Raw genomic sequence first — 24,610 nt, forward strand, 5'->3', positions numbered from 1 at the left:
CATGTGTGTGGTACATGGGGCTCATTCAGCACATACTATACCTGGTGTGGGGCCAGGCAGGGCAGGGATTGGGAGGTCAGTGGGCTGGCAAGGGGGGGCTGGGCAGGACAGTGATCGAGGGGGGCTGGGGGAGTGGGCGGGGCTGGCGGGGGTCCCCCCCATAGTCCCCGCTCCTCCAGCCCCCCCCGACTCCTTACTCACCAGCACTGGAGCCCTGGTGCTGAACACGCAGCCTGGCAGGCCACACGTTTCAGCTCCAGGGTGAGGGGCCAACCATGGAGATGCTCTGGCAGCCAGAGCATCTTCCTGGAGGACGGACCCAGCCTCCAGTTGCCTCAGGGCACAGTCCGGGACTGTACCCTGCCCCACTTTTTTCTGCTCCATTTTTTTCTCCCTGCACTGCAAGTTTGCAGCGCAGGGAACATTTTTTCATTTCCTCACGTGCCTTTTGCCCGTCTCAAAGGTGTTTGAGGCAGCGCAAGAGGCACATGTGCACTTGTCTGGATGCACCCTATGAGAACATTCATAGGACCCTTTCGATGCTCCTTTAGGAGCATTGCCAGCAGATCAAGAGAAGTAAATATTCCAAACTATTCTGCACTGATGAGGCTACAACTATGTCCAGTTTTGGGCACCCCAATATAGAAAGGATGTGAACAAGTCAGAGACAATCCAGCGGAGAGCAACAAAAATAGTTTGGGGGCTGGGGCACAACTTATGAGGAGAGGCTGAGGGAACTGGGCTTATTTAGTCTGCAGAAGAGAAGCCTGGGAAGTGATTTGATAGCAGCCTTTAACAACCTGAACGGTGGCTCCAAAGAGAATGGAGCTAAACTGTTTTCAGTGGTGACAGATGACAGAACAAGGAGCAATGGTCTCAAGTTGCAGCAAGGGAGGTGTAAGTTGGATATTAAGAAAAAATGCTCTCACTAGGAGGGTGGTGAAGCACCAGAACAGGTTAGCTAGAGAGGTGGTAGAATCTCCATCCTTGGAGTTTTTTAAGGCCTGGCTTGACAAAGCCCTGACTGGGAAGATCTAGATGGGGATGGTCCTGCTTTGAGCAGGGGTTTGGACTAGATGACCTCCTGAGGTCCCTTCCAATCCTAATTTTCTATGATTCTATGATTCCAGTATGAATAATCTAGAAAAAGTGTCTCTGCCTCCATCATTAAGTGATACTTGTGCCTGCAATCAACTTGTTAATAAATGTATAGTCACTTTGCAGAAACAACAAGGACCTCAGGATAAAATTACAGTTATAAACTTTGGAGGATGTATTTTTTTCTGTAGTCATGGGAAGTCTACATCTCTGCAGAACTGCAGGTGTCTGCTGTGGTGCCTTGAGTGATGCAAGTGTGAAACAATCTCAGATGAAGATTTCATTGAGGTTTCCTTTAAGCTCAGGATGTTAATTGCTCCACAGATATTACTCTCAGGACGGCTCACCATTTTGAATATACCTTAAACTTGTGCGTGCTGGGTCTGACCCCGGGTCGCTTTCGTCGCTCTGCACGCGGGCTGTGGCCAGTAGCCCGGGCAGGCCGGATCGGAGAGGGAGGTCGCTGAGCTAGAATTAGGCACAGACACGTAACGGTTGATTTTAAGATTGTTTTACTTACACCGAGATGGTCGTGGTGTAGGCTGAGAACTTGCTTGAGTTGCAGTTACAACAAAAAACACGAACACACGTGGAGGTTGCAAGGCTCCACGCAGACAGAACACGAACAATCACGTGGAGGTTGCTAGGCTCCACGCAGACAAACTCCGGATGTCCAGGACAAGCGCGCATTAAACTCGTCGTTACGTCTTATAGTAGGCTCCGTTCCAAGACGGGAAGAGGTGGGCGGTGGATCAGGCCGCCAAACTCCTCTGAGCGACACACAGGGTTTCTATTACCCTGCCGCGCACACCCAGAGTCCCCACGAGATGGATGCGGAGTCCTCTTCGGCTTGGGCGGAAACTGCTCAAGCCTCTTATACGGCTAGCAGGCCAATCGCTAACCGCCACGTGTGAATAATTTAGCACTAGCCAATTGCGGGGCACGAATTTGCATACGACGAGCGGGAAACCTTTGCACCGTGCATTTCTGTGTTGCAAAGGAAATGCACCCTGCAAAGATCGCTGCAAAGTGGCGGGAACACTTCCCTGCACGCGGGTTCTCTGCGCAGCAGAACTCCTCCGTGCAACGAAACTGTATACCCATGGGGATAATTCTTAGTGCCGAAGCACACACAAAAAAGTCAGACCTCTGGGTCATGACAGAACTGAAGACAGTTCTTCCTTAATGTATAATATTAACTTTGAGAGTTTACATGCCTTCTGTGAATACACCTGTTTACATGTGAGGACCCAACAGAATCTCCCGATCTAAAGCTGCTCCAGTCCTAATTTTAACAAGGGTTTAAAATTTTAATTCCTAATTTTAATTCCTTTTTTTGTCCATCTCTAATTCTCTCTCTAATCATCTCTAATTTTAGCCTATCATAAAACAAAAGAGCAACCACAATTGGTCAGATGCAGGGAGTACTGTGAGAAAAGAAGCCCTGAGTTGCCCTAAAGGTAAAAGATAAAGAAATGTCAATATCAATTAATTGAGAGGCATTAAGTACATACATTTGCATTTTTGCTACCTTCAGAAATGATGCCATATATACAGGATTCCAGTAAAGTGAGGAAAAATTTACAATAGCAATATGTATGGTTAAAATAATAGATCTTGGAAAAGATTTATCATATTATGTCTGAATATAAATTGCTGCTACGCTTATACATAAGTCAAACTTCTAAAGAAAGTATCAGTCTAGCTGAAGTTTCTCGGTCAAATGCAGCTGTTCTATATACTACAGAAATACAAAATGGTATCTAAATAGCAGAATCAGAGTTCACAGCAGAAATGTTGCATCTTCTCTCCATTTTTCCAGGAACAAATAGGGCTACATAAAAGCAAATGTATTTGTTTTAGTGGTGAGTATTGTTTACAAAATCCTTGCTGAGAGAAGATTTTCTCAGAAAGGTGCATCTTGCATTTGGATCTAGGCACACATCACAATGAATCAGAGAACACTTTGCTCCCTGTATGCAGTGTACATTAGCGAAGCTTTTTAAATCATTCCCTTTACCCAGGCTTCTGGGCTCCTACTCGGATAAACTGCAAGCAACCATTAGCAGAGTTCTCTGGCTGTTCAGAACAAACTTTCCAAAAACACTTATGTCTTCAGCTGAAGTTAAGAGATATAAATAGCTCTGTTTCTGATCATAAATGAGGTTAATTTGGTAACTGAGGCTGCACTGTATATTCTATTATTCCATTTGCTATAAAGACCAATTACTGGACAGAAGGGGTGGGCAAAATACGGTCTGTGGGCCGGATTTGGCCCGTGAGGCCATTCTATCTGTGGGGCCCCGAAAAAATTTAGGGCAGGGAAGGACCCAGGGCAGGGAAGGAGCCTGGGGAAAAGCTGAGCACTCCCCCACCCCATGGCTGGCGCTCCCTGCTTTAGCTGTCCTCAGCAGGCACAGGCAGCCCCAGGAGGGCTGTGAGTGGCTGCAGCACGGGGCGCTGGCCACGGGGTGGGCGAGGGGATGCTTTTCCCTGTGCTCAGCACCAGCTTGTAACCTGTGCCCTCTGCCTGCCTGGGCCCTGAGCCAGCTCCGGGCTTGCCTGGTGGGGCTGCATGCGGCGGCTGCGGCCCCTCGGCTTGCCACACCAGGCAGTGTTTGCCACCACCGCCTCTGGGCTGCCTAGCACATGAGGTCTGGGCAGGCAGCAGCAGCAAACACTGCCCAGGGCGGGAAGCAGGGGGCAGTGGCCTTAGCTGCTGCTGCCATGGCACAGCCCCAACAGGCAAGCCTGGAGCCACACAGGGCCCAGGCTAGCAGTGGGGGTAGGTTACAAGCTGGTGCTGAGTGCTTTGTGGGGAAAAGCGGCCCATCCCTTCCCTTGTGGCCAGGGCCCCACGCTGCAGCTGCTTGCAGCCTATGTGAGGCTGCCTGTGCTTGCTCAGGACAGCCTTGTGCAGGCTGCGAGTGGCTGCAGCTGGGCGCGCCAGCCATGGGGTGGGCGAGGGGCCGCTTTTCCCTGTGCTCAGCACCAGCTCTTTCCCTGCCGGCGAGCAGGGGGTTGGGGCTGTGCATTGCCCCCCGCCTGTACTGAGGTGGTGGGGGGGGGTGCAGGAGCCAGGGGCACATGGGGCCCACAACGGTGTCCCGGGGCCAGCGTGAGCAGGGCCCAGAGCAGGGCGGCAGGGGTACAGGGTCCCAGCTGGCAGGGACTCTATGAAGCCGGGCCAGCTCCCCACTCTCCCTGCTGGTGCAGCCCAGCCTAGCTCCACAGACCCCTGCCAGCCTGTGCCCTGATCTGGGCTCCGCCAGTGCTGGCCCTGGGACATTGGTCCCGAGTGTCATGGAACCACACGCAGCATACTTTTGGGTCAGGTCAGCAGAAGCTTTTATTCAAAATAAACTACAGCTGTAGGGGGGACTCCAAAGTGACATGGATTTCCCAAGCACTTGGAAGGGGTTCCCCCCCCAAGAGCAAAATCAGGAGACTTCTATACTATTTAACAGCCATTTACAACTCACGTGATCATATAGTGAAATTAGCATGAAAATGGGCTATAAACATTACTTCATTACTTCTTTGCTGTAATCAGGATGGGAACTTATGGGGGAGGCGAGGTTAGTTCACAAACCTCCTTCTTGCACCTGGAATCAGAGTTGTACATACTTTTTACAAACACTTTCCTTTATCTGTTCTACTGTACAGAGCCAGCAATTCTCCACAAAGCGGTTATGTCATCTTATAACTCAAATGATCAAAGTTTAAGGCATTTATTTTTTCTGATTCCACACGAGACATTAGGACATTTATCCCAAGATGGTGACGAGGGGGTGGGGCAGCTGTCAAGGGGTGAGGCTACCCATGTGGCCCTCAACAGCTAGCCAAAACTGGGTAAGTGACCCTCCACCCAAAATAATTGCCCACCCCTGGGCTAAATCCAGTCCATGAAGAAGTCCAGCCTGGCCCAGGAGACCACAAGGGAACAGATGGCATGCAGCTGTGGTTACCCACCTGTCCCCTCCATTGCACCCTGCTCTACAGCCCTCTCTGCTGTTCTCTCATGTCTGCACGTAGTTTTGCTGCAGAGGGGTTAAGTATCTGCACCAAGGGTAAGTGCAAGTGTCTTGAGCTCTCTGTGGGGCACCATGGAGATGCTCTGGCCAGAAACCAGAGCATCTCTCCTGGAGGACTGACTCCCTGCTGGCTGCAGGCACAGTCTGGGACCGAGCCTTGCCCCACTGTTCTGCGGAGTGATTTTTTTTTGACCCCTGGATATCCAGGGGTCTGATTTTGTCCCTGCACTGCAAGTTTGCAGCATGGGGAACATTTTTTTGTTCCTGCATGTGCCTCTTGATCCGTCTCAAATGGGTTTGAGAAGGGGCAAGAGGCACGTTGTCCTTCCATAGCTATACCTGAAACCCCAATCTCTGAGAATAGTTGCTAGGGAGACCCAGCATCTCTAAACCAATGATGATGAATGTCAGGGAGGGTAATGAATGGAGGATAGATCAGTGCAGATAACCCCAGTTCAGTGCTCTCCCTCTAAAGCAGCAACTCCTGCCACAGTTGAAGACAGGATACTGGGCCAGATGGACTATTTGTCTGACCAAGTATGGCACTTCTTTCTTTTGTTCTTATGTTCTTAAGCCTGGAGTGACCCTACTGGCAAATTTATAGGTTTGGAGTCTGCAGGTAGGAGCAGGGGGTAGGGTGTTCTTGGGAGTGATCTGGCTTAGTACACTGCCTGGTGGCATACATATTCTCTGAGTGATTTGCCCAGAGTTACACAATAAATCAGTGAAAGATTCCCCAGTCTTGTGCTTGGTCCACTGGTTCACAGTATAGTTTGTGGCTTGTTGAGAGACCATTTTGATCAGTAATCCTCAGTACAGTATTTTCCTTAACCTTAGAAGGTTTTAATATATAAGAATTAAGTCTTAAATCCTTTCTTTTGGGGCATTTTTTTAAATAGGACTTTTCCTTTGTTCAACTCTCCCTTCAATATTTTAGAGAAAGCATGAAAAAAATGTAGTGACTATAGACATATATTAAAAAGAAAACCTAAAATTATATAAATATGAAGGAAACAAAGAAGGGAAGAAAGAATATATGAGGGACAGATTTGCATGTCAAAAATTCATTAGAAAATACTCAAGGATCAGAACTTTAAGCTTACTTGACACAAGCCGCTAATGCACATATCCAGTGATTCAGTATAGCATCGCGTTCCATCGAGAACCTTTGGCGCCAGTTCTACAATCAGAGCTGTTCCTTTAGCCTGGCACTTCAGTGAACATGGGTTGTCAGGATCATTAGAGATTGGAAGCCATTCATAAAACTGTCCCTGGTACTTGACATCATTATGAGCAGAGCACTGCTGGGCACGAAAATCTCCTGCTTCTGGAGGGCAGTTCTGATGAGGAGAAAGGGAGAAAAAGAAAAAGGTTAGGCAGTCTGTCCAAGAAGGCTCAGTACTTCATGCTGTACAGTGAAGAAGGAACCTTGGCATAGGCACTTCTTTTCAGTTAGAGAAACATACTGGTCAAAATATAGACATGTTCACCAATGGGGCCATCTTAAATACAGAAAGATCAGCTGACTACTGTGCTTTCAGGGATTACTGCAGCAGTACTGGTAACATTACAAAATAATTTTCAGCATAAGAAACACATTTGCTTGCCCTATTCATCATATTTGACAGTCCTGAAACACTCCTAGGACGTGTCCACACATGCAAGCAAATGTGCTTACAGCAGCTCAAATAGAAGCGGTATAAATTTGAGGCGGGGCTTTTTGCCTCAGCATCCATGCCCAGACATCCACTTAGTTGTTGTTCAAATTGTGCCACTTAGGGCAAAATAACCCTGCCTGGCTCCTCCTGGATCTGCAGCCAGGGGGAGCTAGAGCCTGGAGCCAGTACCTGTGCTATCCCCAGCAGTATGAAAACCTGCCCAGGCCAGCAGCTCAGGGCTACTTGCCCTCAGGAGCTTCTGAGGGAGGAGCCTCTGGGAGGGAGTTGGCCATGCCCCTTCCTGTCCCAGGTTGTTGCTATTGCTTCAAGCTTGGCCTCAGGAGCTTCTGGGGAGAGGATGGCCAGGCCCCTTTCTACTGCTGGCTGCTGCTAGCTTGTTCTCAGAGCTTTTGGAGGCAAGCTGGCTGCAACCTTTTCTGCCTTAGGCTGCTGCTGTTGCTGCCACCCCACAAGGGGGGGGGGTGTCCTCTGCTGCACGCTGCTACCTCCTCTTAGGGAAGGGCCCACCACACTCCAGCACTGCACCCCAGCAACATACTCTATCTTCTGCATTCCTGTTCCAGCATGCTGCCCAGCCTGCCGCCAAGCTGTGGTTGGGAGAGCCTCAGGAGGCAGCCTGCACTGCCTGTGGGCCCCTCTCCCACCATCACTGCCAGAGCCTAAAGGTGCCTTGCCTGCCCCAGATGCCTTGGCAGGCCAACCCTCACCTTCACCTCCATTTTCACGAGAAGCACACCCTGAGTGGCTGAACTAGATGGCTCCTACCATCACTGCTGCTGTTGCTGCCATCTGTTCTGCTGCTGCCCCATCTCAGGAGAGAGGGAGATTCCCTGCTGCACCACCTTGCACCACTCAACACCACACCTGCACTGGATTACTCCCTAATACACTGATTGCTTTTGCCCTCCCACACAGCTGCCTCACTGCATCTGATCCTGCTTTGTTTCCCTGCCTGGTGCCCTGCTGCTGAGTCCCTAGCAGGAGGCCTGAGTGGCTCTTGGACTGAACTCCAACAAAAATAAAACCCTCCACTGCTCCAGCCATCTTTTACATCTGCCTCAGCAGCCTTCCCTATGTGCTTTTCCCCTTGCGTGGTAAGTCCTGTAGTCCATTCCCCCTGCCCTGGTGTTCATTGTGTGGCTGAGTAAGCCAGCTCGAGTTTTCCCAGCCCGTGTGTGTGTGTGCGTTCCCCCTCCCCCACATTCCCCAAGCATAGCCCTCCCAGCCTTTTTCCTGTGGGGAAAGGGAAGGGCTCCGCCCCCAAGCCTAGACCACCAGTGCCTGAAGGAACCAGGTGCACCACACCAACTGGCACACCCACTCAGCCTGTCCCTGACCCTAGCCCTGGCCTCACCCATGCAGAGGGGGAACCACAGCTATGTACAGGCAGCTGCAGGGTGACCCACAGCTGCGAGGCCTGAATACTCCACCACTGGTCCTTCCAGCTCAGGCAACAGGGCCCCCTTTCCAGCACTTCCCATAGGCATGAGGTAAAGTGCCAACTGCCCAGGCAGGAGAACCTGCATTTTGAGACCTGGGTGCAGGCCCTGGCTCAGCTAGTGGGGGCCCCCAAGATCATGGTGGCCTCCCACTTTCATGGCAAGGGGGTCTTTTTCCTTGCCTCGGAGGCTGCCGCACAAAAGGTGGTGGAGAGGAGGCTCATGGTGGAGAGCGAGTACATCCCCCTCGAGCCCCTAGAAGAGCTGGGGACCAGAGTGGTCCTCAGCTCTGTCATACATTATATCCCCAATTGGGCCCTGCTCCCCCATCTCCAAACCCTGGGGAGAGTTATGTCCCTGGTGGTGGCCCTCTCGCTGGGGTGCTGAGACCCCAGCCTGTGCCATGTGCTCTCATTCTCATTCTGTCGTCAGGTCGTGATCCAGCTGGTGGCGGGAGTACAGCTAGAGGCCAAGGGCAGCCTCATAATTCCTTTTCAGGGGACCCCAGTGAGGATTTTCTATATGTTGGGGGACCTGCAGTGCTTCCAGTGCCATGCCCTTGCATCATGAGTGTCCCATGGGTCAGGCGGGGAGGGCATCCACAGGTCCCACTGGCAAAAGGGGTACCCCTACCACCAGTGCCCCTCCCCACTTGGGTCCCCTGGCACCCCAGCCAAAACTAGCAGCCCCCCTTTGAGGTCAGGGGACTGTGCCCCCCAACCAAGTTTGGCGGAGTCCTGGGGAGGGGGGAAGCAGCCGGGGGAGGAGAGGGAGAGGGACCCCCCCCCGCCCCCAGCTTTGTCCCCACTGGAACTGCCCCACTGCCCCAACACTCACCTTCTGCTGAAGCCTGTCCACCTGAGGACCACCCCAGGGACAGGAGGACGAAGGACAGGCCCTCCCAGCACAATAGCTCCAGCAGGTCCCAAACCAGGTATAGGTTGTCAAAGATGGAATGTCCAGGCACCGTGTACATCTGGGATGTATCACAAGGAGAGGGTGGAGGAGAGGGACAGGCTGCAACTAGATCTAGACAAGTTATAGGGGTGGACGGATGAGAACAGGATGGGATTCAATACGGACAAGTGCCAGGTACTGCACCTGGGGAGGAAGAACCAGCACCATACCTACAGGCTGGGGAACTCCCTTCTTGTCAGTGCAGAGGCAGAGAAGGATCTTGGTGTCTTTATTGATTCCAAAATGAACATGGGCCGCCAATGTGGGGACGCGGTCAGAAAGGCTAACCGCACCTTGTCATGCATTCACAGATGCATCACGAACAAGTCCAAGGAGGTGATCCTCTCCCTCTATGCGACACTGGTCAGGCCACAGTTGGAGTACTGCGTCCAGTTCTGGGTACCCCACTTCAGGAGAGATGTGGACAGCATTGAGAGGGTCCAGAGGAGGGCCACTCACATGATCGGGAGCAGCAAGGCAGGCCCTACGACCGGAGGCTGAGACCTGAACCTGTTCAGCCTCCACAAGAGAAGGCTGAGAGGAGCTCTGGTGGCCATCTACAAACTGGCCAAGGGGAACCAGCAGGCTATGGGAGAGTCCCTGTTCCCCTGAGCACTACCAGGAGTAACAAGGAATAACGGTCATAAATTGACCAGGAGTAGATTCAGGCTAGATATCAGGAGGCACTACTTCACAGTCAGGGTGGCTAGGATCTGGAACCAACTTCCAAGGGAAGTGGTGCTCGCTTCTACCCTGAAGGTCTTCAAAAGGAGGCTAGATAATCACCTAGCCGGGGCCATTTGACCCAGCATTCTTTCCTGCCCATGGCAGGGGGTCAGACTTGATGATCTGCTCAGGTCCCTTCCGACCCTACCTACTATGAAACTACGTCTCTCCGCATGGACTGTAGGCACAGTGAGATGGCTTTCGCTGCCACCATGGGGTGGAAAGCAGTGACTGCCTGCAGGTGCCACTGACAGTGTCGGCAGTGCCTTTTCTGTGGGGATGCACCCCCTACACATCGCCAGTTGTCCCCTGACCCCCACAGGGCAGAGCCCCCCCAACAGCACATGGACTACACTACCTGTAGGGTCCCATCCCCCTCCAGGGGCTACAGCTCCCCACAACCCCTTCACTGGTCTCCAGCCCTCTGCTCATTCCCCTGCTCCTCTCCAGCCTCTGGAGGCTGGAGAGGAGCAGGAGAACAAGCAGGAGGCTGGAAATAATAAGATAACAAGCAGGAGGCTCATTCCCGTGATCCCCGTTCATTCTCCCAGATCCCTGCTTGCTCTCCCAGCCCCTCCCCCCCCCACTGGCAGTAGCAGAGAACAAACAGGAGGCTGGAGAGAGCAGGGGAAGTCTCCAGCCTATCTCCAGGGGCTTGTCTCCAGCCTCCTGCTCCTTCTCTTGCTTGTCTCCAGCCTCGGGAGACTGGAAATGAGCAGGAGAACTAGCAGGAGGCTAGAGATGAGCAGGAAGCTGGAGACAGGGGAATGTCTCCAACACATCTCCAGAGCATTTTGGGAGGCTGGAGATGAGCTAGGGAATAAGCAGGAGGCTGGAGACAGCAAGGAAATTCTCCAGCTTGTCTCCAAGGGCTTGTCTCCAGCCTCCTCCTCATCTCCAGGCCCCTGCTCCTTCTCCTGCTTATCTCCAGCCTCAGAGAAAGTTGGCCACACCAACTTGGAGGCTGGAGACAAGCCCCTGGATATGAGCTGGAGACTTCCCCTGCTCTCTCCAGCCTCCTGCTTGTTCCTCTGCTCATCTCCAGCCTCTTGAGAGTATGGGTGGGGAGGCTGGGGGAACAAATGGAGAGCTGGGGGACCGAACGGGGAGCTGGGGAAAAGAACGGCAGCTGGGCAGGGCCTCCCCCAAGGTCTCCTCCCCCCTCCTCCAGCTCTTCAACCCCCCCCCCTCCAGGCAGTGTGCTTCAGAACCAGGGAAAGGGCCAATCACAGAGACACTCTGGCAGGCTACCAGAGTGTCTCTGTGGAGGACCAAGCCTCTAGTTGCCATTTTTTTCACCAGGGTATTGTTTGCCCCCTGGATATCCAGGGGTCTAATTTTGCCCTGGCACTGCAAGTTTGCAGTGCAGGGAACATTTCTTTGTTCTCACATGTGCGTCTTGCAGCATCTCAAAGGGTTTAAAATGCTGCAAGAGGCATGTGCACGCTCATCTGGACATGCCCTTATTGACTTTACAGCTACTTGTATACACTTTCTCTCTCCCCCACATACACGCGTGCATGCTTATGCACACACAAAGTATTAGGCAACTTTCTTTTTTCCTTTGAAAAGAAAAAAGCATGAAGAAAATTACTCAGTTCAAGTATTTGTTTATTTAAGCAGTCTTCACTAGCTTTTTGCACCCCGACTCCCCAAGTGACCTAAATCCATTGGTGAAGCAATGGGAACCAGGAAAATGCTATGTATTACTTCAACCTGACTAATGTAGCCACAGATTTTACAATCCACAGAATCAGCAAGTTTGTAGATGTTTCTGTACAAATCTTAAAATCAATCCTTTTCCCAATCTTTCTGGTGGAGTTTCTGAGACTTTTTGGGTGCAGATATAACACCCTTAATTTGCACTAGTTATATGATAAAGACTGTTACTTGCCAAATATCAATAAAGTCTACCCAATATGTATTTCACTTAATGGAGAAAGCTATCTTTCACTGAACTGCTTTCCCTGTGGTAAGAGTTAAATGCTTTTCTGAGTCAAGAGGTGCTGTACCTGTTTCATCAGCCATTGGCATTCAAAAGTCAAGCCAAATGTCAGGAAATGAAGATACTAACCTTAAAATTATGAGAGTTCAAAAATAATAAGTTTGGAGTTTCTCATAGTTGCCTTCCTGTGTTTGGGTCATTACAATTAATTTTTCAAACTTTTCTCTGAAAGCACAAGGACAAGAATCTCACTTCTTGTTTAGCTAAGAGTTGAGATTATCTCTTAATTAATGGACAAAAGGGGCTGGGGATTTAGGAAAAACACTAAATATCATGAGAACAGTGATAACATAGGAAAAAGTGGTAAAACTGCAATATTATGTATTATGATTTCAATGGCCCTTGAGTTCTGTCCAATGGAAGTTACTTTTCATCATCAGTTGGCCAAGTGCTGGTTCAGTTTAACATCTGTTATGTCCTATACATAGGGGCTGTCTCTTCTATTTACTGAGAGGTAGGCAGATGGACTGTAACCTTGATGCAATATGTCTTTCCCATATCTAACTACCATCAGTCTAAGTATTCACAGAATTCTTCAGTACTTTACTTGTTTCCTATATAGGTAGTTCTGCCTTGAAATAAATATCTCCTCTGATAGAGATTCCAGTATATTTCTTGATAACTTAGTGCACAGGTACGCTACCGTCAGCATTAGAAATGCCCAAATAGCTACATAACAGTTTACGCCATTGCTCCAGGTTTCTATTGTACTGGATATGAACGATACGTTTGTTAATTACTTGGAGGTACTTTTAGACACTTCAGACTGCTACAATTTTTAAAAGATGCTTTTGTCATCACAGGCCTTGAAGGCAACTTTTAAAACATATAAAAAGTCACTGTTTTATACTTTAATGATTCAGTTCTAAGAAACAGTTCTTATAAGGAAAGCTGTCAAAAGGCTCTGCTTAGCAACCCAGTAGAAAACTGCACTCCAATTCTTGGACTATGCAGTCTGGCCCCCACTGAAGTCTAGAGAAGTGATCTGGCCATACCCATATGTACTGGTAGGTGTGAAACACAAGGTCAGTTGCACCTTCTCAAACATCACCACAGGATTGCTCCATATTGGGAAATCCCCAGGTGGGTAGTTATTAAGGCTGTGCAAAACAGCACTGTTTCCTTTCAACTTCCATTTCACTGTTTTGAAGGGACAGTGTTTCATTTCATCATTTCATTTTGTTTCAAAGCACTGTTCCATTTCATTTAGTTGAAACTATTTCGCTGTTTTGACGCACTTTGACATTTCGCCCATAGGTTATAATGGGGAATCATGAAAATGCCTATAACTTTGTCATTTCTTGCCTGATTCAGATGCAAATTGCATTGATGGTAGCACCTTCTAAGGGCATGAGGCCTGCCAAGTTTCAAGGAGATAAATACAGGGGTTTTCTGAAACTGCATCTCAAACAGTTGAAAGCAAAACTCGTATCACTTGCCGGCAGCAGCAGCCTACTGTCATCCCATGCACAGATCTGGGGGCGTGCACCCCCAGGAGCGCTGTGGGGATGTGCCAGACTTCTCCTGGGGGTGCAGGCCCCTGGATCTGCACGCGGGATGACAAGAGGCTGCCGCTGTCACCTGGGACCGGCACTGGGCATAGCCTGCGCCTGGTGCTGGAAAGACTGCTGCTGTTGCTAGCCCCAGGCAGTAGTGGCAACCTCCTGTCATCGTGCACACAGATCTGGGGGCCCACATTCCCCAGGAGGCCCGCACTTGGTGGCAGCACAGGGTGGGTAGGTGGGGGGGAGGGCTACAGCAAATTTTGGGATGGCAGCAGCCCTGCCTTCCATCATGGCAGCCTGCCCCAAGTGCCAGGGAGAGCCTGGTGCCACCCCTGCCGCAATCCTGTGAGCACTGGATGCCGCCTGCTTGCAGTCACTGGGCTGCACCACACTAGGGGTTCAGGGCATGATGTAGCCCAGTGGCTGCAGGCAGGCAGCATCCGGGCCTGGAGCAGGGGTGACACTGGGGTCTTCCTGGTGCTCACTGGCAACGTTGGGAGGGCAGGTTGAGCTTCATGGGGCTGGCAGAGCCACTCAGAGTGCAGCCCTGGCTGTCCCCCCCTCCCACAGCCAGGCTGCACTCTGAGCGGCTCCACCAGCCCCACAGAGATGAGCCTGGTGGCGGAAGGTGGGGGACAGCCATTGGCCACTGTGCTTGGATCCAGGGCTGCACTACAGGCAGCTCTGCCACTGGCTTTTTGCTGCCTCCTGCCACCAGGCTCAGCTCTGTGGGGCTGCAGAGCCTCCCACCACCTGGGTGTGCGCACCAGGGCTATGCTCCAAGCAGCTCTGCCAGCCCCATACAGCTCAGCCCAGTGGCAGAACTGCTCAGAGTGCAGCCCCAGTGAGCACAGCCTGGTGGTGGGAGGCTCCACAGCCCCACAGAGCTGAGCCTGGCAGCAGGAGGCAGTGGAGAGCCACTGGCCAGGGCTGTGCTCAGAGCCAGGGCTGCACTCTGAGCAGCTCTGCCACTGGTTCTCCCGCTGCCTCCCGCCACTGGCTGAGCTCTGTGGGGCTGACGGAGCTGCTCAGAGCACAGCCAGCCTCACAGAACTGAGCTTAGTGGCAGGAGGTGGCAGGACAGCCACTGGCCAGGGCTGCACTTGGAGCCAGAGCTGTGCTCCAAGTGGCTCTGCCACTGGCTCTCCTGCCACCAGGCTGAGCTCCGTAGGGAAGACCCTGGCACAGCCCCACAGCCCACAGCCCTCCCATTGCAGCTGGCACTGGTGGCCCCCCAGGAAGAGCTGGGGGAAGTGATCAGAGAGCTGGGGGAAAGATCAGGGAGCCAGGGAATCCAACTGGGAACTGGGGGAATGTTCAAGGATCTGAACATTCCCCCACCTCCCAGTTGGATTCTCTAGCTCTCTGATCGCATCCCCAGCACTTCCCGGGGGGCACGGGCCCCTGGATCTGCAAGCTGGTTTTCAAGCAGGCTGCCTTTGCAGTTTCAGCGACAGCCTGCTGACACCCTGTGCGCAAATCAGGGGCCAGCACGCTCTGGGAAGAGCTGGAGAAATGATCAGATAGCTGGGGGAAGCAATTAGAGAGCTGGGGAATCGAACAGGGAGCTAGATGTCAATTTCAGAGAGAAGTCCTTCCCCTCCTAGCTAGTACTATGAAACTACTATGAAACTCCTTCCTCTTCCCTCTCCTTAGTTTCTGTTTAGCTGCAGTAAGCCTGGCTTCAAAACTCAAAACAGTTTTGAAACTTAAAGAAACGGACAGCCAAAAAATTGTGCTATTATCTGAATAAACTTATGAAACATTTCGAGTACCCTCATTTCATTTCAAAACAAAACACCTGTCAAAATTTTGCGCAGCCCTAGTAGTTTCCCACCGTTCTTCCCACTTTGGGCTGTCAGAGTGGTATGACACAGGCAGAACAGGAACCAAGATCTGACCCAAAGTCTTCTATGCTTATGAAGTTTATTCAGAAAATAGCACAAAATTTTGGCTGTCAAAGAGGTAATGGGAATGAGGATTTTGGCCATCTCATGCTCTAGCATAACATATATCAAAAGACAACATCCAGAGCTTTATTCACTCTCTCCTTGAGGATAAGACCAAAGTTGATCAACTGCAGGGTTTTTACTGAAAACTGAGGCAACACAGATTTTCTATTTCTACTTAATAGGAAATGCGAGAACAATTAAATATTATGCTTAAGACTTGTTTATTTCTTATTCTAAAAGCTCCAGTTGAATTATATGCAAGTTAGATGTTCCCAGAATGCTTGGGGCAAGTTTCCAGCGCAGCCTTGCATGGGGCAAACCATGGACACCCTTTAACTGACACAAACTGAATATAATCAATCTATATTGTGGACTTAATTCTACCCTTGGAGCTGTGTAACCAAAGGTAGAATTGGGGCTTTTGTTATGCTTTTAAACAGATGTGAACAAAGCAGTTATAGCTTAACCCAAGGTCCAATTTAGCTCTGTGTTCACTAAGGAAGAGAGCGAATTAGAAGACTGTGGTCTTGCTTCCTGCCACAAAAACCATACAGTACATATCCCTCTCTGAATTTTCCTATCCATAAGTGTAGAGAGTCAGGACTAATGGCTTTGGCTTAGGCTGGGACTGAGAGAGCCAAGGCAGATCTCTTGTTTGGTCCTGGCTTGGCTCTGCCTTCAAAACTTCCTGGCTTGTACAACTTTATTTTTACAAAGACAAAAGGCCCAATAAAGCACATGGGATACAGAGTTCATAATTCTGCTTTGTGTGGGATTCAATACTACATTTATTTGGCTGGATTTTATTTTTAAATTTAAAAAAGGACAGTCAACATAACAAGCTGTCAGGACACGGCAGGTGACTAGGCCCCAACTGTTAAATACTTACAGTCTTTGATAGCCACGATCAAAATAAAACAATTGATTTAAACAGTAGAGCTTGTGTTTGAAGTTGTTTTCATGTGAAGCTTGAAGCCATTCAAAGAATAAATTTAAGCACTCACAAAAGCATACTTATCTTGGCACACATTCACACACAGGGGTGAGAATTTGACCCTTCAATACTGAGGACCAGCATGAGGCCTATATGCTACTTTAGGGGTCAGTAACATTTTCCAGCAGTGGGTTGGAATGACTTAGCTTGGGTTGAAGGCAGGATGGTGCTAGGAACTCACTGCTGCAGCTACTCCCCACTGCCACTTTTCTCTGCTGCCCAGTCATGATGTGGCATGGGCAAAGTGCCTGGCCATCTGACTGTGACACAGCATAGGCAAAGCCCCCTTCTGCCAAGCCTGCAGGCTCTAAGTTGCCAACCCCTGCACTACTTCACTGAAACTGCAATCTTCAGGCTGGAGCTTAATTTATTTGAGAGCCTTGTTAGAAATCTCTACATCAGTTTGTGGTGAATTTCAGTCCCTTGTACCAACACACTGGCAAATGCATGCACCTGTACTTGCGCACATTCTAGTAGTTTCTGGTTCTGTTTGGGAATGTTAATGAATATGGTTTCTTTACACCCAAAGTGAAAAAATAAAAAATAATATCCAGATCTTACCCTATAGTATATGGTGTCCATGAGACTGCAGTAGGTGAAGTCAGTATAAAATCTGTCTCTATCTTTTTCCCTTCTGTCCTTTTTAAATTGGTATTATTTATTTGTATCATATCCTGGAGGGGAAGACTAAAAAAGGGTTTGGTCCTGTTTAGCACAAAATGTAAATATTGCATTTTTGTATATGCATTCATTTAAAGAAAAAATATCTGCAGGCATATGGGGAAATGTGGGTGAGGGGGTCTTTCTTTGGAAAATCAGAAGGGGCCGTATGGAATGAAAAAAACTTATTCAAATCAAATTTCTTTTTACTTGTTTTGCCTCCTATCCATAACTATTTGTTTTTGGGAAGGCAAGCTATACAAGTAAGATAGAAAGATAACTTTTTCTTGATTAGGTTTGCCTAAAATTACTGTGTGAAGTCCAGAAAACTGTTTCATGACCTTTAACATGCCTTTCAAAAGTTTTTGGAATATTTCTGATCATCAGAGAGTCCATGCAGGATGTCTGTAAACTCAGTTCACCCCACCAAGCCAAGATTTTCTCCATCTCTGTAAAACCAGAATTCACTTTAAAGATGGTTAAAATTCCCTGGGGTATATGAAACCTACTAATTTAAAATAAACACAGAGGTTTCATCCTCATTTCTTCAGCACCTAATCCTGGCCACATTATTAAGGTTTCCTTCACTGTCTTCCATCTAAAACTATTTTTTTAAACCTGACCTCTTATTTGCTCCATTGTAATTCCTAAGGTCCATGGAGTTGTGCCATATTTGAATCCCATTCAAAACAATTTCTATTAATCAACAAGGCAGTGAAAAAGATAAGATGAATCCCAGATGTCCCTTGGTGGTGATAGGTAGATCAGATTTCATGGGACAAAAGAGGGTCAGGAATTTTAAATTTTACTTAGTAGGTAAAATGTAAAAGATCATATCTAGCCTGTTATGAGGTAGAAGCAGTTGTGGAGCCTTTAAATCAGTTTACAGTATATGTATATATGTGTGTACATTTGAAGAGGCCAAGAACAATTTACTCTTTGTGGAACTTTTCCTTTGTGCAAAAAATGGCTAACAACTGAACTACTCTGTAAAGTATCTGACACAACAGCCTACTGAATCAAATGAATGAAAATATGGAAGTTGGAGACTGAGGGGAAAATCAAGAGTAAAACAAGACAGTTTTTGTCAATGGCTTATAACTCACATTTAAAGTAACTCTTCATGTATTGGGTGAATTCCCACAACAGCTTGTTTAGGATTGTATTTTCCCCTTAATTAGGTATTAGAAATAGATGGATGGATGGACAGATGGATGGACAGGTAGATAAAAGTAAAATGAATACTTCACTGAGGAAAAATGTAATGAGTTTAGGCTTTTACTCATACTCATTTTTGTTTATTAAAAATATAAATGATTCCACAGGCCTCAGCTCCAGCTTGTCTTACTATTGAAACCTCTGGCAAAACTCCTAGGGATTTAATGGAAGCTGCCATTGGCTTGGAAGCCTTGTATGGCTCAAGTTTTTTGGCACCCTGTTGCAAGTGCAATTTCCTAAAGCCTGCTTCCCCATTGTCCTGCTCTTTGAACTGACTTCAGAGGGACTTGGGCACATGTTTAATGTCTTTGCTCAATATGGGTGTGTAATTACAAAGCCTGAGCAATAACCCCAACAGATCTTCAGGAGAAAAAGAGCAAGGTAGAATAAATAAAACAGGTAAATAAGATAGATGGTTCAATACCATATCAATCTCCAACTTCTTTTTACTCTGTATTTGACATCACTGCTAAGAAAACTCACCAAACAATAAGAACATAATTATATTAGTATCTTCCTTCATGGACCTAAATGAAACTACAAGGATTACATGGGGCTTATGTCTGAGTATGGGTTTGCTCTAAGATGACAGAGTTATATTCAGGTTATTTTCAGTCATTTTCAAAATAAATACACTCATCTTTGCCTTTCCAGGTTGCCCTCCAAAATGTACCCAAATTTGGTTGAAAAATCCAATTTTATTTTAAAAAAGGGAAACTACTTCAATTGCATATTTTTGCAGAAAATATTTTGATGAAGAATTTCAATACAAGCTTAATTTTCAATTTTATTTCAGTCTTTGCAAGTCAAGCTGACATGAAAATGCTTGTTTTGTTTCATTTCTAATGGAAATGTTCTCATTTATTTTACAAAAAGGACACATATTTCCAGAAAGAAAACCCATATTTCAAATTTGTCTTCTTGAAACAGTTCAGATTTCATTGAAACTGATTTATTTTCATGACTCGGGCTGATGTGGTGAAAGTGAGCTTTTCAATAAGAAGAACATGATAGAAAAATTTAGACACACTATTTGTTGGGTCCCCTTTACATGTTACATTATTTTGCAATTAGCTGGTTACTTGTGCAATTGATTGAAATCAGCTACATGTGCAAAGTACCTATGACGCCATAAAAAGGTAAAACCGGCTATAAAGTTAGACCTTGAAAATATATACTAATTTTATAGCTGGTTGATATCCAGCTTTAATGAAGGGTCTCCCCTGTGGCTGGGATCTCTGTCAGCTGACTGTGCTTCCAGCCACAAGGTTGCACGATACCCAGCCAGGGCTGGAGTCCCCAGCTGGTCCTGGCAGCCACAGGCATGAGTGTGATTTCCCTGCCCCAGAGGTGCCATGGGACCCAAGGGCTGGGAGATCATGGGAGATCAAGTGTTAAAAGTGTACTGGCAAAGTTCGCAGATGACACCAAATTATGGGGAAGTGTAGTTACACTGGAGCACAAGCTGGGGATACAGGCTGACCTGGATGGGTTTGCAAGGTGGGCAGATCAAAACCTGGTGATGTTTAACATGGAAAATGTAATGTGTTCCATCTGGGGAGAAATAATCCACAACACACAGGCTCAGTGGTGCTACACTTGCCAGCACCACAACAGAAAGAGACCTGGGGGTCATGATAGACCACAGAATGAACATGAGCCACCAATGTGATCCCGTAGCTGACAGAGAGAATAAAACACTGGCATGCATCTACTGATGCATCTCAAGCAAGACTAAGGATGTCATCCTCCCGCTCTACTCTGCTTTGGTGAGACCATAGTGACGCACAAAGGCCAACTCTGCAGCCAAAGCCCACTGGCAGCTGGCCCAGAGGGGCAGATGCCTCTTCTGGATGTGAAGTCCCCGTCTGGGTCTGGCAGGTGTGCAGCAGGTCACAGCCAGGCAGCAGCCCCCACTGCCAGACTGTTGCAGTGGGTAAAGGGTGCAGGGAACTCTCAGGGCTGCTTCAGCAGTCTAGCTGGCACAAGGGGTAGTCTCCCCAGGTACCAATTGGCTGGGCCCCAGAAGCTCCTGAGAGCAAGTAGCCCTGAGCTACTTGACAGGGTAGCTTTTTGTACTGATGGGGCTAGGTCAGGGCAGCTTTTTATACTATACTGTTGGCTACAGCACAGGTGCTGGCCCTGGGCTCTAGCTCCCCCTGGCTGCAGATCTCGGAGGTGCCAGGCAGGGTTATTTTGCCCCAAGTGGCACAATATTTTGCCCCACACCAAAGTGCATGCTTGGGCATGTGAGCTGAGGCAAAAAGCTCCAGCTCAAATTTGCACCACTTCTATTTGAGCTGCTGCAAGCACATGTGCTTGCATGTGTGGACATGCCCCAAAAGGTTATAGGTAAAAAACCAAGAATTTACTGGGGATGCTAAGGAAAACTGCCTGTCCAATTTTCTGGCACAACCTTTAACTCCCAACTTGCTGGGAAATATTCACATCTGGGTGGAATGAAAATATTCAGAATTGTGACAGAATAAATAGAAATTGTACATATCAAGATGTCAAATGACTTTGAGAGTCTGTGTTTGTATGAATGGACACTTCAGGAGGTGGGGTGTTGAGAATTTGGTGACATGTTAAAAAAATTTAAATACACTATATTAATTCAATATCCAGAAAGAATTATTGTTTTTATACAGAGAAAGGTATCCTTCCACTTACAGTAGACACTCTCCTGTTTGTTATTTCATGTTAGGTGAAGAACAGTTCAACTGCAATCTTTATTAGCTTTGGGCTCTTGATGAGTCTCCTAATTATGCTGAGAAACAATTCTTTTTAGCTTCAGCTAATTTACAATATGTCACTTTGTGTTGTGAGGAGAATTAGATGGAACCAAATACTATGAGAGGAACTCAAATGTTATTGAGATGGGAGCCAGACAAACGAATAGAAAAGAGAATTAAAAGGCTTGGGATGAGAATCTGAAAATGCCTTTGGGGTAAATGGCACACCTGCAGTGATTCATCTCATCTGCCCTGCAAATCTTAAGATATTTTCATTTAGGATGAAGTCAACCTTAAAACACAACTGTCAGGCAGGCTCATGGTTACTCTGATGGCTGACAGGGAGACACAAATATAGACCTCAAGGTGGCCATTATTAAAATAACATAGTTAAAGGCACTTGTTTCCTGATAGAAAGAAATAATTCTTGGGCAGTCACAGTGAAAATAATGTCTTGTTCAGAGACAAGCAAGTTATTTAAACTTGACATCTTCAAAGATATGGGCCATAGTCCCAATATGATTCTAATATAGGAGAGCTGCTGTTTAAGAGAAATTTTGATGTTTAAGTCAACTTGGTGTTAATAAGGAGATTTGAGTTGGCTTTATTGTTGCCTTTTTCACATAAGCAAGTCCACAGGACAAGTTTTCACATGCATACAACCTAGTATAATATCTTATAAATTCATCCAGTGATGGAAACACCTGAACCAGGTAGCTTTGTTACAAAAGGATTCTGCACAGCTCTCCTCAGTGTGCCAGCCACCAGAAGGTAGAACAATAAAATCCTGCTAAAGATTTGGGCAGATTTGACAATCCATGCAGTAGCCCTTGATGCTTTCCATACGCACAACCTACTACAACACATCTGAGAACATTTTACACCAGTTTGAACATTACAGGTATGACATTTGCAACAATATTGACTTTTATGTATAGTAATAGCTGTCACTCAGTCGATTACAGCTATACTCCTTTAAAAATTAGGTGGTACTGATGATGCCTGTTCATGCAAAAGGAGCCCATGGTGGTAAAAAGAAGGGATGTGAATACTTTGTCTGAGTGTAAGTTAGAAGAGGATGAAGTCAAACCAACCTTTGGGAGCATTTTGGCCAAGCAAAGAACGAGAGGGTTGGGTAGAAAGGGACTGTGAGTAATGATCATAAGGTGTGGTAATCTAAGATGGACTAGCATCCAAAGGGTCTATCTTGGATCTGTAGAACTGATTTTAAAAAAGCATTACTGTACAAAAATGGGTTGCTTGTACAATTTCTGATATGGCTTGTTTTCATATGAGCCTGTGGCATCACAATAGTAATTTTATATTTTGGTGTTTAGATAGGCGTGAAAGGCTCTTCAGCAAGCACTAGGGGCCAACCTTTTTGGTTGGCATGCCACAAAATAGCCCCTCACCATCCCCAACTGCCACTCCAATTCCCTTCCCTTGCCCAGCTTATTGTTTGCTTTCTGCTACCTGTAGGGTGTTTCCTGCCCAATCTGCTGCTCTGCTTTCTGCTTCCTTCGCTGTGATCCCTGTCCCATGCGTTACTTTGCTTTCTGCTCCTTGCCCTATCTGCTGTTGTGCTCCAGTGCTTATCAATGTTTCTGGCTAGCTCTGGGGAGAAAAGTTTTAAAATGAAAAATACCATGGGCAGATCTATGTTGCAGGGGTGTAGGTTGTAGCCATGTTGGTCTAAGGACATAGGCAGACAAGGCTCCTTGGGTGAATTTGATATCTTTTATTAGACCAACCCAAATAACTGGAGAATAGTTATTAAGCAAGCTTTCGAGTTCAAAAACCCTTCGTCAGGCTAAGGAAGTTTCAGCAGTTGGTGTGTACTCTTCCTGGATGGGCCAACAATAACCAACTGCTGAAACTTCCTTAGCCTGACGAAGGGTTTTTGAACTCGAAAGCTTGCTTAATAACTATTCTCCAACTATTTGGATGGGCCATCCAGGAACAGCACACACCAACTGCTGAAACTTCCTTAGCCTGACGAAGGGTTTTTGAACTTGAAAGCTTGCTTAATAACTATTCTCCAACTATTTGGGTTGGTCTAATAAAAGATATCAAATTCACCCAAGGAACCTTGTCTGCCTATGAGCAGATCTAAACATTTTCAATCCTGAAGAAAGGTCTGACAGTAGATGGGGACAGTAGAAGTTCAAGGCCAAACCTAAAGGAAATGAAGAAAGAGAAAGGAAAGAGATTTGTGAGATGAAAGGAGTAGAGAGGCAGAGAGAAAGGGTTAAAAAGAGGTAGAACAATAGTCTTGCACCAAAAGTAGGAAAGAAACTGGCAGCTGAGAGAGTGCCTAAAAGAAGGAAAAGGCAGAATTCAACAGCTCAAAAAAAAAAAATCCATCTATTATCTGCTTAAAACATGGCACTGCAGAAGAATCCAACTCCAGAAGTTTCACGCAGTGTGAGTAACTTTTTAAAATGTTTGTTTATTTTTCATACCGCAAGACATATAATAATCCAGCGAGACAGAAAATTGTGTTTTTACTGCATTTACCATAGCTTTCCAAAGGAAAACGAATGGATCTCTCCCCTACAAACCTGAAACTAACGTGGTCAGAAAAATATTTGGAATTAATGTTGGTATTTTTACAAAAAGATTCTAAATAATGCAGAACCTAAATCAGCTTCAGATTCTCTCACTCCTGCTTTCACTATTTATACATGTGGATTCACATTCATGTTTCCAATTTCCCAACACTGTAAGGCAGCTTAAGTGGTGAGCATGTAGAATGAAATGTGTCTCTCTACAGGACTGTTCAATAGCTTTATAGACAGTGGTATCAACCTCTCCCAGCCCCCAGCTGTGAATGGGACTCACCAGCTCTCAAAGAGCACTGAAGAAACAGATGCACCTCTCTCACCCCTTTCCTCTCCTCTCCCCTATTCCATTCTATTTTTTCCAGTAATCTAATTTCTAGATGAATTAAAAACAGCTGTGGCAAAAATCCCACAAATGATAATGTCTGTGAAAATGTGCTCACTGCCAAACTCCAAGAAGTACACTTCCAGTTCTCTAATTTCATTCCCCAAACAAAGAGCCTGCTTTTAAACATTTGTAACTGTGACTGTCCTTTTCTGAGAGGTGATAGTCATATAAATAAAGGTGTGTGAGTTCAGAGATAGCTACACTTGGCAGGAAATAACCATCCCCCTCCAAACTACACATCTGGCTAATTTCATAATCAATAACACCAGTGTAGAAGCTGTGTGCACTAGTCTAGTGGTAATTGAAGCTCACATTTCAGGGGATAAGCTCACCCTACAGGAATCAAAAAGAAAATTTTCCATCTGTAACGTAATATATAATTGGCTAGATTTCATTATGGGTTTTTTTTTATTCCTATCTTCCTTGAAAGAAAAAGGTACTGCCCCATGCTAGAGGTAAATGCAGGGCTCACCCAGAGGTCCCTCTGCTTCTGTGTCTTTGTGAAAAATATTTTTGAGAGAGAATACTTGAGGTTTGTAAGCAAAATTATGCAGGTAACTATGTGCTTCTGTCCCTGTGCATGACCACATGAGAGAGTTATATAGCCAATTATATATTTGTAAGACCTGTTTTGCATGTGTTATTGTGATGGCTGTGCA

General features: G+C 47.0%; 1 protein-coding gene across 2 annotated transcripts in view; it reads right to left on the reverse strand.

The window, feature by feature from the left end:
- The window catches only part of LOC102561753 (ADAMTS-like protein 1), a 744,302-nt gene that overhangs the window by 95,474 nt on the left and 624,218 nt on the right, over positions 1-24,610 (reverse strand). For both annotated transcript variants that reach the window (XM_019483696.2, XM_059724687.1), the window contains exon 6: positions 6,236-6,472. In XM_019483696.2, coding sequence (XP_019339241.2) covers positions 6,236-6,472 — 237 coding nt within the window. The remainder of the gene's footprint in view (positions 1-6,235; positions 6,473-24,610) is intronic.

The sequence above is a fragment of the Alligator mississippiensis genome, chromosome 3 (assembly GCF_030867095.1).
Source record: "Alligator mississippiensis isolate rAllMis1 chromosome 3, rAllMis1, whole genome shotgun sequence".
NCBI lineage: Eukaryota > Metazoa > Chordata > Crocodylia > Alligatoridae > Alligator > Alligator mississippiensis.